The sequence below is a fragment of the Lethenteron reissneri genome, chromosome 47 (genome assembly GCF_015708825.2).
Source record: "Lethenteron reissneri isolate LAM-NWPU_2019-01 chromosome 47, ASM1570882v1, whole genome shotgun sequence".
Classification (NCBI taxonomy): domain Eukaryota; kingdom Metazoa; phylum Chordata; class Hyperoartia; order Petromyzontiformes; family Petromyzontidae; genus Lethenteron; species Lethenteron reissneri.
Window position 1 is genome coordinate 11365994 of NC_083825.1, and position 17778 is coordinate 11383771.

Sequence of the window (17778 nt, forward strand, 5' to 3'; positions counted from 1 at the left end):
GCATTGACCAGCGTGGAGAAGTATGGTAAAAATAAATCCACAATGAGACACGGCCTTTGTCCACCATTGGATTTATCAAGGGGAAAGTAAGTGAACATTTTACTGTGGGGTCGAGAGATTCCATCAGATTCTTCTTTGTAGGGTGGATAAAATTAGTCCCACCTAGTGAGGGTGCAAACATGGTTTATTGTGTTAAGACGCTAATCCTTGCCATAGGAATGTGGAATTTTAACCACTGGCTCAAGAACACAAGTGAAGACGAGCACCTCACGGTGACTGCCTGACAAATAATTCAACACCCGCGTGAGATCCAGGGACTGGCACGGCCAGTCAGACTCACACCCAAACTCACGTCCAGACTCACGCCCAGCCCAGACTCACTTGCAGACTCACGCCCAAACTCACGTCCAGACTCACACCCAGCTCAGACTCACATCTAGCTTAGACTCACACCCAGACTCACACCCAGCTCAGACTCACATCCAGCTCAGACTCACTTCCAGTCCAGGCTCACACACAGACTCACACCCAGACTCACACCCAACCCACTCAGACCCAACCCACACACCCCAGCAAAACTTTGATGTCACTTCCTAGCCGGAGTCCACGTAAACCATCATTAACGAATGATGCTGGCTGGCATGGAGCTTCGTGTCGATATATAGACGCGTGCATTATGTAAATAAGATGTCGCGTTTCATCGTGAATGGAAAATTGATGACACAAGGCACAGGAGTGCGATTGTAGCCATGCAAACTCAAACTGTGCACCGTATAGTAAATCTAATAGAGACCCATAGAGATAAACAGAGATACATAGATACCCGTAGAGATACTTTAAAAACAAGCCACAATAGTGTGATTGTGGCTGTGTAACCCAAACTATAGACTGTAGAGTAAACCTGTAGAAACAGATACTTAACAACACATATAGACGCATAGAGATACATTAAAGACGAACTACAGAAGTGTGATTGTGGCCATGCAACACAAACCATATTACAAACCACTATGGTCTGCGCTCCTTCAATAGAAGACGAGGAGGAACACTAAAACTAGACGAACTCTCTCTGCTGAAGCCCTCTAGTCGTGGCGAGTAGCAGATCTCGACAATGGGCATCCAGCTCCTGAACATAGTGCTGCTGCCATCACGCGCAAGGACATAGTAGAACTGGGCGCGTTAGCGAGCAAAGGATCGCGACGCCGTGGACTCCAAGGCCAGTGTGATGTACGGGACCCGCGTGTCCGGCGTGACGTACGGGACCCACGTGCCCAGTATGACGGACGGGACCAGTGTGCCCCGTGTGACGTATGGGACCAACTTGCCCCGTGTGACGTACGGGACCCGCGTGCGTGAACACGATGACTATGATATTTTGTATTTTAATAAAACCAAAGTGGTTTGTGAATGTACAAGGTACCAGGTGTTGTTTACATCACCAATGAAAATATATTCGTCCATGACAAGGACAAAATGTCTCGTATCGCCTTGCACTGACTTTTTGGGAAAGTGCTGTTAGCGAACACCTATGAAGGCCGGCATGGCACACGAGGGGGTGGGTGGCCAGAACCACGCCCGGCCGCCTTTATCTTCCTAGTAGCGATGTTTACGCACCTCAGCAGGTAATGGGTGGTGGTACCAGTCTGGAGAGACCTTCGCCCAGCATCGGGTCTATCATTGCTGACAATGACGATGAAGACGGTTTGTGCGTTGCACTGGGGCAATTGCACGTCGTAAACATTGCTCCTGCTTTTGAACAAAGGTCCCTTTCGGAAGACGCGTTTGTGTGACTCCCATAAGAGACGGGTGGACCGGCTGGGTCGAGTGGTGGACACTCACGAGGGGGACGACAACGATGATCGAGAAGATCGGTTCGTCCGGGCACGAAACCGCGTGGCGTAGCGGCAGAGATGTCTGCACGCAGTCCCTGCTCTGCACGCGTCAGGCGCTTTCGCTCTCTCGGCCAGGTCCCTCCAACCTGGGGTCGAACCATGAGCCCCGGCCACAGGAGTCGCTCCTCCCCTCTCCCTCTCTTCCCACAACACCCACCGGGCGCATTGCACAACCACCTCGTTCAAATTCTGGTTTATTCTAAAATAACAAACAATTAAAGCGATTCCGTGCTGGAGTGAGCACTGAGGCGGAGCCCTGAGCAAGTTGTGCAAATTCCTCGTTCCTGTGGCGAGGGCGATTCTATGCATAGGACAACCACTGTTAAATTTACTACTAAAGCAGTACTCATTTTGATTGACCCCTGAGGGATGAAGAGGGTATGACGGGCTGAGAACTGCAATTTGCGAGCCACTATCCTGGAGCCACCCTGGCGGATCAGTTCCTGGCAGCGGCAAAGTGTAGTTTTAGTGACGAGCAGACAGCGTAAATCACATTCTGAACTCATCGTCGTCTAAACTAACGCGACTGCCATCCAAACCCTAGCAGAACCAAACCAACGCGAATCCCATCACTACCAATTGTGCTCAAATATAGAACTGTGAATTATTATTATTTCGGCAGGTCGGGGTACAGCAGGAAGCCGGAGAAGGTGGTGTCGGCCTGAGTCTCCGCCGCCAGCTTGCTGTGCCCAGTCTCCGCCTGGAGCCACACAGGAGTCTCCCTTCCGTAGGCGCAGCACGGAGCCGCCCGCCAACGAGTACATGGTGGCCGCCGTCGCCGTCCCCGTGGTCGAGGCGCCAGTGCCAGTGGCGGACTTGAACTGGACGGCGTTCCCGTTGTGCCGCAGGGAGAAGCGGCTCGCCCCAGTGCCGCCCGTCAGGTGGAAGTCAAAGTAGTAGACCCCGGGGACGACGCACGTGAACTTGCCGGTGGACACGTCGTAGTGGCCCTGGTCGTTGTACGCGACCTTGGTGAACTTGAGGGGCGCGCCGCTCGCGGGGTTGGCGGACGCAGCCAGGCCGATGGTGAAGGCCGACCTCAGGCCGAGGACAACGCCATCGTCCTTCGATGCCTTTTCGGCTGTCGGTCCGCGTTCCCCTTTGGTGCCAGGAAGACCGATCGGGCCGACGGGTCCTGTTGTTAAACAACAATTAAGAAAAAACACGAATTGAGATGACAATTATTATAATGACTCACGCACGATTGTGTTATATTTAAGAAGTCAAGATTATTTCAGATACATCATAGGTGACCAGGTTCGGACTGGCCCTAGGGCAGTCTGGATAAATGCCCAGTGGGGCCGGTCCATTCCGAGGGCTGGTGGGCCGGTCTGTGTGGGGAAATTGCAAATATGAGAGTAAAAAAAAAATATAGATACAAATATTCTTAAACATTTGACCTCTGTTTACGCTTCATTGCTCTTTTTTAATGCTCTCAGTTGGCATTAAGTCCCATCTTTGGCAGCCCAAATGGGCCAAATGAGATAGCACGGCAATTTGGGCCAGGTGTGTTAACAAATGCCTGGGCCGATTTTTAGTCCCAGTCCATCACTACAGGCGACATTCCAGCAGACATGTCACCTCTCTGGCCTCTCTATGTGCTGTAGTGAATGAAGGTCATTGTCCGAAACGTCGCCTGTGATAGGCGTTTCCTATTGAGGAACGTTCAGAATCACGGGTGTGGCGATTCCAGCATTTCACTGTGAATTGCTCGACAATTTATTTCACAGCGATTACAACATGTCACCTCGGTGACCACTTGGGATCGATCATATCTCCAGGGCGTCGAGTGACAAGTGTGCATAGCAATAGAGTCACGACACGTGTACATACACACGTTAAATCCTTGACTTACATAGTCACGCATTTACACAACGAATATCAATGCAGTCGGTGATTTTGTGGTGCCACGGCCTCGATGCCACTCTGCAAGCGCCGCGAGCACCCCCCTCCCCGGCCCCCACACTGAGTACACACATGCAGCGCACACATGTAGTGTCCTGGCGTGGGATTGCTTGGCACACGGGGTTTAATCCGAAGGGTCCCTATGAGGAAAGTCCCACGGTTTCCCGAGATGCAAAGAGGGCAACCCAATAAACTGCTTGTGTGTCTGTCTTTGTGTCTCCGTGTCTGTGTCTTGTCTCTCTCTCCAATTTCACACTTAACTTCTAATGTAGCAATCTTTTGAAGAATGTAATCAACCAGGCTATGCGTTAATTGTGTGTTGACCAACTCTCTGTGTTGCATTGCATTACATTTCCAAATTTTGCTAATGTGTGTGTCCTCGCTGTTGTAGTATTTCCTGCAGTCACGAAAGCTCCAAATATCTCATTGAAATGCTAATTTCTCTACCCCCCCCCCCCCCCCCCCCGCTCTCTGTCTGCCCCTCTCGCTCTCTATTTAAGGCCTCGACACAGAGACGTTGTTTCTCTGTGTACCTATGTGTGTGTGTCTCTCTCTCTGTGTCTCTGTGTTATATCTCTCTGCGTATGTGTCTGTCTATGTGTCTCCGTGTCTGTGCTTCGTCTCTCTCAAAAATTTAGCAATCTTTGGAAGAAGGTAATCAACCAGGTAGGGTGTTGACTGTTATGTTAGCCGACTCTCTGTGTTGTATTGCATTATATTTCTAAGTTTACTAGGTTTGTTTTCTCTTCCATTTGTACCTGATGATGATTGCTTGTGTTACATTTTCTTTCTACATGACTTTACCGAAAGAACCAAAGAGTAATTCCTGCAGTCACAAAAGCTCCAAATCAAGTCTGAAATGGAAAGCCGAAAAATGGAGGCAGAGAAACATTTAACTCATTCAGCAGGCTAGGGCGAGTCCACTTGCAGATAAAAGCGGGCCGCTTTCTGTTTGCAGTTTGTATGTTCTCCCCCAGTTCCGGATGGATTTTCTTCGGGTTTTCCGGTTTCTTACCAAAGCTAAACATCTGCACGAATTTGCTTTGGTGTTGACCAAACTTCCAGTGATAGCAGCACTCTGCTGCTATAAACGTCCACGCAATAAACAACGCAGTTGAACTATAATTTGTGACCAGGTCGATTCTGAAAGAAAACAGCTACGGTATAGAGTTCAGTGGGCTGGAAAAAGAAAGATTATGGTTTTACTCTCCTTAAAAATGAGTTTTCGGACTCGATGTGGGTAAATATGCGATATGAATAATAATAAACCTGCTGCTCCCTTCTCTCCATTCTGCCCGTGGACGCCATGTTGTCCATCGCGCCCCGGGAGGCCGGGCTGCCCTGGGCTGCCCGGAGCTCCGGGGCAACCGCACCGGCAGTGCTCCTCCGCCTTCCCGCCTCCGTGCGTCGCCACCACCATCAGCGCCAGGGTGCAGGACGCCAACCACATCGCCATCGGAGGGAGCATCTGTTAGCAAATACCATGCAACATAATCGTTCAAAAAGACCATTCTGACCTCCTTGGTTTAATAAACTGTTGATTATTAAAACTATAAACTATTTAGATTTTTATTCTTGGTTCTTTCGGTAAAGTCACGTAGAAGGGAAATAATAAAATAATAAAAATAAAACATTATAAAATACAATTCTCACGACGTTTCGGCCACAACGCAAGCAGCCGTCCTCAGGTGAAGAACAGGTCTGTCAGAAAAACAGCATCTGAATGAACACCACCAAGCTTGGCAGCGTATATTTAAGCTGGGTTAGAGGAGGAAGGGCGCCTTGACAAAGGAAATTGCATATCAACAGAGGAATTTAGCATATTTATGGAAAATGCAGATATGGGATTAGTCACTACTTGTGGAATGCGTAGGAGGTGGGGGGAGGGGTCTCAAAGTCATATTATGCCCGTGCATTATGTAGGATTAGCAGCAACAAAGGGAGGAAGTAGGGTTAGCAGTAATAAAGAGAAGGAATTTTAATAGTAAGGAGCTGCAGCAGCCAAACCACCACGTAAAAAACTAAAATATAAACTACATCAATATCATCAATATACTAAATATACTCTCCAATAAGCTGAGCTATTAACAGTAAGTCATACATTACAATTCTATGTCGCAATAAATATAATATGCCTCCAGCTAAACTTTTTCCTTACATCACACGGATCTACCCTGTACTATATACTGCCATAGACAAACCCAAACATTAAATTATATACTGCATTACTATACACGACCCTATACCTTAGACTATACATTGTAATATAACACTATGTATTATTCTACCCACCCTACTGTATACCACACTGCTGTATATTCACTATACAATTACGATACTAAATATTACCTTATACATTATATTAAACATTACACTTTTATACTATTTATTATTATACAATCTGCTATACACTATACCATTGACCGTCGCGTGAAAGGTACTAAGAGGAAGCAACGAAATATGTCAATGGGAGAGTGGTGAAAGGAGACTTGCAGCGGAGCAAAGACTCCATTCTCTGCGGAGAATACAAAGATATATAGTCAATGCCAGTGAGTGGACTGCGGTCTGAAAGTCACCGTAAACGTGAACACAATCAGTTAAGATCCGAAATGGTTTATTATTTTTATTTTACCAGGTAAGGCCCATTGATGTACACAGCTCTTTTCCAGAAGCGACCTGGCCACAAATGATAGCCCAACAAAGTGGCTTATGGTGTGGAAATGTATCGCAGCCAAATGCTCGAAACCATGTTTCTAAATGTGGAGGGAAAAAACCGGAGAACCCGGAGAAAAATCCACACAATCACGGGGAGAGAGACACACAAACTCCAAATATAGAGGCGTCAGGGTCTGGATCGAACTCACGACCTCCTGTATACCAGGCGAGATAGTTAACATCTCGCCACCGCGACGTTTATAATCTGAGGAGTATTGTAGCAGTTTCAAATGGAAGGTCCCGTATCTAATCACTGATAAGTTTGATTGTGAGAATACCTCTTGAACTTTACCGGTGAGCTAGCTGACAGAATCGCATTTGGCACGTTGTTAAATATCCTTAGGTTTTTTCGGTAAAGTCACGTAGGTAAAAAAATTGCCAAACACCTGAACTTTTGTATGGCTGTGTCCGGTGGTGAAGGGTTGCATGACACCAATTTAGCCAGACCATTGCGTGAACCTAACGTAAAAAAATCAATTACAAATCAGAATAATAAAACTCACAAAATAGTCTGTGATTTCATCCTCAAATGAGTACTGAGGTGGTGATCATACTCTATGCTACAACCACTCTTCACTTCAGCTGTGAATTAGAAATGAAAACTCATGCGTAAATTATGAAATGCTCAGTGTTTTGCTATAGTATCCAGTATATAACACGCGATCTATACAACAAAACAGAAACAATATTGTTTTGCGATACTGAAAAATATCTATTCGTTTTCCGAAAGTGAAAAACTTAAAAACTAGATTGAAAACGATACTTTGATGTGTAATTTCCACTATCCATGAGATGCATATGTTGGCATCATATCACACGCACAAACAGGACATATATAAAATTTTCACTGCCTCAAGTTAAAAAAATAAACAAAACTGTAATGATTTTTTTGTCCACATCTTGGAACACTCAAGGAGGCGTTCATGGTAAACGAAGGCAATACATTGCCACCAAATGTCACATCGGATGGATATTACCCATTTGTGGCTGAACGTTTCTAACCCACTCTTCTGTTGCCAAACATTATCACTACTGTGTCCTGCACCTCCGTTTAGCACTGTTGCCTACGTACGGTATGAAAGAAGTTCAATATCCATCATGACCCCCGTGTTATCATGCCCCTGTGTTATTATGACCCCCTTGTTATTGTAGCAAGTTCAACTGAGTCGCAGATGTACTCTTTGGAGGCAACACATATATTAATACCAACATAAGGGGTAACTACCCCTTAACCTATGGTGACCACCAGGCTAACTGCGCTAATTACACCGTAACTAGCTACAACGGACCGGACCACAGCTTGGGTCCTGGTCCACGTGTTGGAGACTCATAGAACATAGAACTTAGATTCTTCAGGATGAACAACAGCAGCCGGTCCCTCTCGGGGAGCCGGCTTATATCCTCTGTGGCGTGGCTGGCTCCGCCCTTAGCCACGACCACCTTCTGGAATCCTCGAGCAGGATCTCGAACCTGACACGTGACCACCCCTAGCCCCCACCTGGGGGCCCTGTGTAGACTTAACCAGTCACGTGTCCTCTGGGGTCAACCAGAGTGCCACGGCCTATAGTAACCCCATTCCCTGTGGCCGACACTCTCACATCCTATCCTGTAGGGGTCGGCACTGCACGCAGAACGTGGTGCCATCCAGCACTGTCAGTCAGCGCTCACCGAGCCCCTCTCGGGCCGGTACTGCACCCACATACACGTGGTGCCCGCGATGTCTATAGATCGCACGCCGTGCCTCTCCATAGCCGGCATTACACAGTGACATCCGTGATGTCACTACATTATCACGACCCCCGTGTCATCACAACCCCCGTGTTATCACGAACCCCGTGCGAGCCCCGCGTGCACCTGTGTCCACGTCTTGGGAAGCGCGTGCATCTCACCGACGACGTTGGCGTGTGATGGGTACCCGAGATGGGGGGGTCCCTCTTTATATGCGAGCTGGCAGCGCGCGAGGCGTGGGCGCAGGAGGCGTGCTGTCGGTGGGTGGGGGACAGTGGGCAACGCGGTAGGAGGAGGTGCGTGTGGGCTGTCGCCCAGCAAGCCAACCTCGCCACGGGGTGTGTCCTGCAGCTGGAGCGCAATCAGCAGCAACAGCATCCACGTTTCATCCGCTGCTGGATGAAATGTCTCCTCAAACCGTCGCCATCTGTCACGGCCCACCGATACAACAACCTCCTGGGCATCAGTCAAAAAGAGTTTTATTGCTCATCAGATTCCTCAAGTATACGTAAATATTCTGATTCTGAACAACCGATCTGAGCACCTGCACAAGAGTCGATGTGGTCGCTCCTCTGCTGTGGACGTCTTCCTGTGCGTGCTCCCCTCCCCCTCCATTTGTCTACCGCTCCGTAGCTCGAAATCAGAATTTTTATTTGGAGTGAAGGAATCCGATTAGTTATGTCGCTCTTTTTCCACAGATGTTCGTCTCATTCGCGCTCCTCTTCTGGCCCCCTGCACTGTTAGCGCTCCTCGTATGTGTCGTTGGAAATGACGCTCACTGTCGTCAGGTCTCCTGCTGGCTGTGAACTTTCTCGCTCCTGTCAGCGGTGCCGCATTCACTCCGCCGTCCTCTCTCAGTCGTCGGCTCCTCTCACCTGCGGCTCGCACTCCCGTCCACCGTCGTCACCGCGCAGAGAATTTCGGCCTCGTTCAGAAGTGGGCCAGTACAGTGCTTTCGTACGCACCAGCTGGTGACTACGCCTCCACCAATTGCATTGGTGTCGCCTCGTGAGCTCACGTCACCTTCAGCTCGTGTTTACTTGAGAGCCTTAACGTTATCTGAGCAACACCGATTCATGGTTAGTTTCTCTTGGGTTAAAGTGTATATTTGTATGTTGAACTTCTTTCGCACTACACATAGCCAACAGTGCTAATTTATCGAAGGTGCGGGAGAATAACAAACTAAACACTAAAAACAGTTCTAAAGGAATGAGTTAGATTCAGTGACCGTCTTTGTTTGATGGCCATCCAAAAGCTGCTGCTGCTGCTGCTGCGAGGATGACCGGAGTTCACGTGATAATTGTGTCGGTATTATCTCAGTGGTTTTAGTATATCCCTCCACCACCCGACAAAACCAATCCAATCAAGTTGTCACATGGGAGAAAATGTTGCATTGGTTATTCGGCTAATTTGAGGAATGTTGCAAAGCAAGCAAATCGTTGACAACTGACAATGCTGAATGTAATCTCCAGCGAAACGTCGACGAACGTCACGATATTGCTTGGACTTTTCAACATTCCTCCTCCGGCTTTGCTAATAAACCAAATCAATTGGCATATTTGACCCATGACATGACCTAATTTGATTGGCTTTGTCGGGGGTTATAGTTAAGGCATTGATATTATACACACTACACGACAATCCAACCCAAAATATATTAGTAAAAAATCATATTGCCCGTAGATGCCTACGTATAAAACTGAACATCTTTATCTCAATTGCCTTTGCAACTCTAAACTATTTGGCCCAGATTAAAGTGGGGTTTGACGTTGTCCTGTTTTTGTAAAATTCCGCCATAGCGATTGCCAATCTGAACACTTTAGTATTTTCTCTGCACGAGATTCCCAGAGCCAAGGGCACGGTTAGGCCACAACAACCTGGGCTGTGGGGAGCAAAACGTGCTCCGGGTTCCTGGGCTTGCCTGGCTAATAAATAAACCACAAACAAGCAGCGGCAAGGGCACAACTTAGGAAGCTCAATCATTGTGCAACCTCTACATGTGAGTTCTAGGAAACATACACACCTGGGCTTGCAATGTGCATAACCTTGAATGTTAACTGCGAGAACGTTTGCGAATAAAAAAAGAAAGTGCGTTGAAAGTCAGGCGGGCGCGGTGACACGAGACCAAACGAGTGGTGAAGAACAGCAGCGGCAGCAGCAGCAGCGCCGCGCGCGGGCCGGATCGCCGGGCGTCCTGGCGAGGAGGGGCGGGAGTCGCGTGAGAACCGACACCAACAAAACAACTCCGCTCCGTGCTGGTGCGGCCAAGGTCACCCATCGGTCCCTGGAGGCACCGGAGCTGGAGACTCTGTGGGTAGAAGGTCACGTTGGGCAGCTTTATTAATTAGCGACAAAATAAGAAGGTCCGTTGTGACGCCCAGGACAAATTGTCCCTTTTTGCCCAACCCTTCCACCCCACCACCACCTCTGTAGGGCCCTGGCAGTGGGTGCCCATGCTCCCATTATCCTCGCTGTAGCCACTGGTGCGCATCTCACTATTGGGGCACGTCTCGCTATGGGGCACGTCTGGCTTTTCCCCGCACCTCCGATTAGCACGGGAGGCTACATACAGTGGGAAATAAGTTCAACATACATACGGTACATGCGTGACCCAGCGATGCAACTGGTTTAATTTTGAACCGCAGGCAGTTCTGCCCTCCCGCGAGAGGTTGTATCTGCGTCACCAGTGTGGCCACCACACAGGCGCTCGCCAGACGGCGAGGAGCCCCTGTGCAGGTTTAATCCAGAGGAGTGTTCATCAGCATGGCCTCTGGGGCTGACACGGTCCTGGTGGGATGGGCTCAGATCACTTGTGCAAGACAACCTTCTGAAGCGTAGCGCTGGCCCTGTCTTTCACTCTGCTCCACGCTTCATTCTGCAAATGAATGATTATTTAGTTTTGTGTGTTATAGAGTTTTGCATCGAACTCTACCCCATATCGAACAGAGAGAGGAGACCCTTGGCTATAACCATCTGACAGTTCGCCGGCATTGGTTCAAGCAAGCCTGACTTGGCAATTGAGTCTGCTTGCGTTGAACCAATACTGATTAAATTATGCACTCCCAAGGAGACCGTTTATGTATGTTGAACTTCTTTCGCACCGTACATAGCCAACCGTGCTAATCGGAGGTGTGGTTTATGGGATGTGTTATCATTGCTTTTACATTGTATGTGAAGGCACAGACACGTGGAGGCGGCGAATCGTCGGTTTATTGATCGTCTCTGTGTGTGTGTAAATGCTGCACAGCCACGCCAGTGATGATTTTGCATTGCGGATTCTGGACGAGGGTGTCTCGACCCATCATTAGGAACCTTTTCCTACTGAGCCTTCCCACGGCGCGATTCTACAGCGGGGGGGAGGGAGTCTTGTCGGACCGGGCTGCACAGCCTCCCTCCTCGCTTCGCGAACGAGATGCGTCTGCTGGTGCCGGATTTCCGGCTAACGTTTGGAATTCCGCAAAAACGTGGAAACAAATTCTAAATTTAATTGGTCCAATATCCCTTCCCTCTCAATCAGTCGTTCATAACAAGGCAAGTATCTACTCGGAAAATTGCAGTGCAGTTGTTTCTATTATCGTGACCTGATGTTTGCATCCTGCTATTGATTGCAGGCGTTCAGTGAGAGTCATTGCCTTTAGTCGTGATACCGTTTTTTGGGTTCCATCGAATATATGTAAAAGTGTCGTAAACCCACCTACACCGACACAGCCAATTAGTAAGGTTTGTCAAGTGAACAAAACGTTAATAGTTAATACTTCAGCACACCGGTGTGTTGGAGACCAAACCCACAACATTTACAATTTGAGTTAACGACATTTCGCTGGTGATTACAACAGCATATCAGGCGATTGCTATAATTACGCGCTGAAGTAACTAATTGGCACGTTTGGTTCACGTGACAACCCTTACTAATTGACTTCGGGTGGAGGTGGGTTTACAACAAATTAACATTTACGCGATCTAAGCAAAACAACTTTATCATTAATAATATTGGTCGCGAAAACCTACGTGTTAAGTTGCCATCAGGTCTATGCCTCTGTTTACAGGGACTTGTTTTGGTATGGCTCGTTACTTTGGCAGTCTCACTGTGACCCAGAACAGCCTGGCGTAAGAAACTCGGGGCCTGATTCTCGTAGAGTTTGTTCAACGGTTTTGTCACATCCCGCATTCTCTACCCACTGCTGGCTGAATATTGACCCACGCTGTTGCCATCCAACATAGAAACAGCATAACCAGACACTACAGCGGTATTTAACACTCAAGTCGAAGGTCAAAATTATGTTCTGCTCAAATGAGCATTGAGGCGGTGCTCATCATATATTTATAGCCTCGACCAGTGGTGGCAATTACACATTCCTATGACGAGGATGAATCTCTCCAAAGGAAAACTATTGTTGCCTTACCAACAGAGTGGTACTTATTTTTTGACCACAAATGGATGATGGGCTGAGTCAACCCCAAACCAGGATTTGAATTCACAACCTTTTGCTTGCGAGCCACTGACCCAGTAAAATTAAAAACCGATTCAAGCAAAGTCACCGGATCCTTGTAAATAAATAACTATCTATTTCCATGTCCTTGCTTGAGAAATGTTTAATTGCCGGATTCTGGTTACGGTCATTGCTGTTTGCATGACCAATTTTTGTAGTAATGTGTTTATTGAAACCGCAACCGCGAACATGACAGAGGGCAAATAAACACAGATCCATGGGCCGTACCCTCTGGGTATTGAATAATATTTGGCTGATACATATTTGCACGTGATAAGCCACTTCGTTGAGCTATCGTTTGTGAGCAGGTCGCTTCTGAAAAATAACTAATTGCTTAGTAGGCTTTACCTGTCAAAATAAAAATAGTATCTTTATTTTTCGTGATTTGCTTACCTTTCCTGCACTTTGTACTTGTATAGTTGGTTATATTGTTTGTTGTTGCAACTTTCTGACCCATCCCGACTGGACATCTATGATAAAGAGATGAACAGCTCATCGAATTTCTCCAAGATAAATAAAGATTCTGATGAAAGATACCGATTTATTCTCCCCCTAATGGGGACCGATTATGGTTAATTGGGTTATTTTATATGTATGTTGAACTATTTTTCGCACCGTATGTAGCCAACTGTGCTAATTAGAGTTCCGGTAAGGTGAGGTTAGGGGTCGGGAGAAGAAGAAGGTGCGGGGGGGGGGGGTGTTTTGCATGACCACTCTTGTGCAAAGATTATTCAGTGCAGTATCCCTGAGGTTAGCTTGATGCTGTTCATAGCCTACGCCTGCAATTCACTGAGTGCCGTGCAGAATAGTAATTACCCGAAATGTCACTTCTAACATGTTTTACCTTTTCAGACCATACCACACAGCATAGTTGACAAACGCGTTGAGCGAAGACCGCGTAGTCTTAATCTGTAGACTCTGCAAACGCATTCGACTCGGTGACAATTAATGCAGTCATCCGAGCCCTCACAAACCGAGGTCTCAATAAAACACACGTAGTTAGACGTAATAAAAAAACACTGACAAAAAAATTGAACTGCTGCAGTGAGACTGCATGAAGTCCCACGATGCACATTGAACAGAGCGTCGGCGCAGCTGCTCACAACGACACAGGAAGATAGTTTCCCGATAATTGTACGAGATAAACAAATGCCCGGATAGGAATGGGCAAACACACGAGCCATCTCAGATTTTCCGACGGCGTAGTCCTCACGATGACCGCTGAAATACGATGTGCTGCAGCGAACGTGAGGAGAACTTAACAAATGGATGCAAAGTGGGGCTCGAGATAGCGATAACATACGACGAGTTTGCTGAACAATCAGAGACATCTGCCTGGTGACACCAAATCATCTTGAGAGGGACACGACTGGGACACACAGCAGGGTGTAGCACGGGTGGATGGAGCAGGGATTATCGGAGTAAGGCCCTACCACTTGAGTTGAAGGTACGTCGCCTATCCATAACTAATCCTATAATATCGTATCCTATATTCCCCCACGATCCAATGTATAGGTTTATTAAAATGATTAGATAGAAAATAACATGACAGTTTCTTCTGCCGCTTCAATATCAACCAAATGTAAAGTCAACTTGATTACTAAATTAAACTTCCTGTCTAAGAAGAAGCCAGATCCACACGTTTAAAAGTTAGATGTTAACAAGATTGAGAATCGGTTTTCTCAATTTTTCTGGCAACAAAACAGGTGTTAAGATTAGAGGCCGACCGAAACTGAATTTCGGCCGAAACCGAAACCAGACCGACAGTTACAAATTGACTTTCGGCCGAAACCGAAGCCGAAGCCGAAACCGAAAGTTTAACTACACTTTCGACCAAGACCGAAACAGAAAGGTATATGACCGAAGTTACCGAACACAACATTTATGAAATAGTAGCTTTACTACCCGGCTTCGCCCGGGACTTGGATTCACCACGGCCGGCCGCCTTTGTCTCCCCAGTGGCGATGTTGACATACCACACCACTTACTCGTTTGAGGCTGAGTCGACCTAGGGGAGGCCCAGGACCGGTTCAAATAATCGTCACCGGCCGTGAGCGGGAATCGAACTCGGGCCGCCGGGTTTGTAGCGCAGCGCGTGAATCGCTGCGCAGTCGCTGCCCCCCCCCCTAGGTGTGTGACGTCATTTATTGACGGCCCCAGATCATGGTTGCGGCTGTAACCTCGCTCGCAAGCTGCCGCTGCTGACGTGTGTGTGTATGCAGCCTATCGCATAGGATTGCCTAGCTCCGACTGACCGGCTGATAGACTAAGCACTAGCGTTATATTCTAAAAATAGATCTTCGGTTGACGACCGAAAGTCAATATCAGTTTCGGCTGAAACCGAAACCAGACCGAAAGTAAAAAATTTACTTTCGGCCGAAACCGAAAGTATGCCGAAAGTGGCCATTTGCCAACTTTTGGCGCCGAAACCGAATTTCGGTCGGCCTCTAGTTAAGATGTTAAAACACCAAACTGAAACCTTTTACAAGGATCATGTCTGCATTAACTACGATACTTGTGGTCAGAATGCAAACAAAAAACGTACTCTGATAATATATGCATTGTCTTTGAAACTGATTGGTCCACACCAGAGACAGCTTTCTTTTGAGCCTAGTCTCAAAACGGTGTTAGACCAGAGGACGCCAAAAGATTGTTATTAATCAGAGTAAAATCCCAATTTCCGACAGCCTAAAATCGGTATTAGCTAAAGGGTTGAATTTCGCAGTCACCCCTAAACACATCCCAGTGGATGATATCATTGCCCAGGTCGATGTAGCCCTCAAAGGGTTTGGACACATCCCGGCAGACGTAGCAAGATCTGAAATTGCTGCTATCCTCAAAAACGCTAAGACACCCGTTCGCAACATCAGCAAGGACGAGCGTTTTGAACTCGCTCAATTAAAAAAGAGATATTATATTATCATCCTCTCAGTCGACAAGGGCAATGCCACTGTCATCATGGATAAAACCACATACAACAACAAAATTCAGAACCTTCTTAAGGATAGTAACTATACCAAAATCAATAGAGATCCTACCAACCACCTGGTTACGAAAACCAACAATATCATCACTAACTCGACTTCTATAATCGAACCAACCAAGCTGCTCTCTCTAAAACTTTCTGCTGCTAGACCACCCAGATTTGATGGCCTTCCAAAAATCCATAAAGAAGGTACACCGCTCCGTCCCATCGTCTCCACCATTAACTCACCCACCTACAAACGGGCACGATTTCTGTCTGAGACCCTGCTTCCATTCACTGGCAAGACCACCTCAGCTGTACTTAACTCAGCTCACTTGGTTTCTCTAATCAAAGACATCTCATTGTCTCCAGATGATTTGCTTGTCAGTTTCAATGTAGTCTCTCTGTTCACCAAGGTACCTGGTGCCTTACATCATTGCAATCATTGAAGACTTGGTCCAACAGGGACTGAATTCTGATGTGCTAACTTTGGTGAGGCACTGCCTTACCAACACTTACTTCCTACCTTGAATGGTACATTCTACAAACAAGAGGAAGGTAACCCAATGAGTTCTCCCTTATCACCAATGGTAGCGAATGTTTTCATGGAGAAATTTGAGACAGATGCCATCCAGGCATCCACCCTACGTCCTTCCTTGTGGAAGAGATACGTAGATGACATGTTCGTAATCTGGCCACATGGCCAGCCAGCACTGAACCAATTCTTCAACCACATCAATTCCATACACCCAGTCATCAAATTCACCACGGAAGTGGAAAAGGATGGCAAGTTACCATTCCTGGATGTTTTGATCGAGAAGAGACCTGATGGCTCGTTGGAACACTGTCTACAGAAAACCCACCCACACGGATACCAATCTAAAGCCCGACTCCCACCACCATCCAGCCCAGAAGAATTCCCTCATCAAAACATGACACCATAGGGCCAGTTGCATCTCCGACCAGCACCACCTAGCCAGCGAGCTAGAACACGTACACCAAGCCCTCAGGATGAATGGATATTCTGACCGCACAATCCGCAAAGCTGTCTCCCCAGCCATGGGGAGACAAACATCTGAGGGCCAAATCAAAACCATCACCTTGCCATACATAGCAGGGGTTACCAACAATATTTCCAAAATCTTAAACAAACACAAGATCCAGGTTCGTTTCAACACAGTACACAAAATCCGTGATTTGATCCCATCTGTAAAGGATGTGATTCCTGACATGCAATACCCTGGTGTCTACAAACTAAGTTGTGGCTGCGGCAGCAATTACATTGGGGAAACGAAAGGACATGCTTCGGACGTGTTCGCGAACACAGGGCAGATCTGAAACACGGTAGGACCAATACCTCTGCCGTTGCTGATCATTGTTTTAACGCTGTGGGCTCACACGAAATGAATTTTTCCAAGACGGAGGTACTCTGCAAACCTACCGGCTACCTTCAGAGATTTGTTCATGAAGCCATCCAGATATATAAACACAGACACAGCTTCAACCGTGAAGATGGGTACAAACTGAGCAATCCTTGGAATAACGTTATTAACCAGGTAAAGTCTTAACCGACTGTAATGTTTCCATCCTACCTGCCGATGTCAGCTGTTATTTCCGACTCTCTGAGTACATCACCAGGTTAAATGTCTTTACATTAACGGGCTAAGTGTCTCACTAACACAGCTAACGTTGCCCCTTTCCAGACTATAACTGTCTGTGATGTTTCTGTGTATGTCTCTGTTTATTTGTCTCTCTGTGTGTGTATCTCTCTGTATGTGTCTCTCTGTGTGTATATCTCTCTCTTTGTGTCTGTGTCTCTCTCTTTCTCTCTCTACGTGCTTGTGTCACTCTATGTCTCTCTCTCTGTTGTTGTCTCTCTGTATGTGTCTCTCTCTGTGTGGGGGTTGTCTCTCTGTGTGGGGGTTGTCTCTGTGTGTCTCTCTCTATGTCTCTCTGTGTCGTGTCTGTGTATCTCCGTATGTCTCTGTGTGGGCCTCTCTCTCTACGTGTGTCTCTCTCTATGTGCGTTTGTCTCTTTGTGTCTCTCTCTGTGTCTCTGTGTGTGTCTTTGTGTGTCTCTATG

The 17778-nt window shown here is 47.2% G+C and overlaps 1 protein-coding gene across 4 annotated transcripts; it reads right to left on the reverse strand.

Moving 5' to 3' along the window:
• Positions 1 to 54: 54 nt before the first annotated feature.
• On the reverse strand, positions 55 to 8694 carry LOC133354492 (complement C1q and tumor necrosis factor-related protein 9A-like). Of its 4 annotated transcripts, none has more exons than XM_061571375.1 (3): positions 8402 to 8694; positions 5067 to 5265; positions 55 to 3027 (listed from the first exon to the last, which is right to left on the reverse strand). In XM_061571375.1, the coding sequence occupies exons 2-3, from the start codon at positions 5263 to 5265 to the stop codon at positions 2465 to 2467; spliced, it is 762 nt and encodes a 253-aa protein (XP_061427359.1). In that variant the 5' UTR covers positions 8402 to 8694; the 3' UTR covers positions 55 to 2464. The 4 variants fall into 4 exon arrangements, with proteins under 4 accessions (XP_061427359.1, XP_061427356.1, XP_061427357.1 ...); XM_061571372.1 differs by having other exon boundaries at positions 8367 to 8680; XM_061571373.1 differs by lacking the exon at positions 8402 to 8694 and adding an exon at positions 7802 to 7877.
• Positions 8695 to 17778: the final 9084 nt, after the last annotated feature.

What these genes read in the sequence shown, in the direction of transcription:
- LOC133354492 (XM_061571372.1), bottom strand. Translation starts at nt 8,618, where the DNA reads ATGCTGTTGCTGCTGATTGCGCTCCAGCTGCAGGACACACCCCGTGGC. An exon ending in TTCCCAAGACGTGGACACAG is followed by an intron (nt 5,266 to 8,366) that starts GTGCACGCGGGG and finishes ATTTGCTAACAG; the next exon opens with ATGCTCCCTCCGATGGCGAT. An exon ending in TGGAGAGAAGGGAGCAGCAG is followed by an intron (nt 3,028 to 5,066) that starts GTTTATTATTAT and finishes GTTTAACAACAG; the next exon opens with GACCCGTCGGCCCGATCGGT.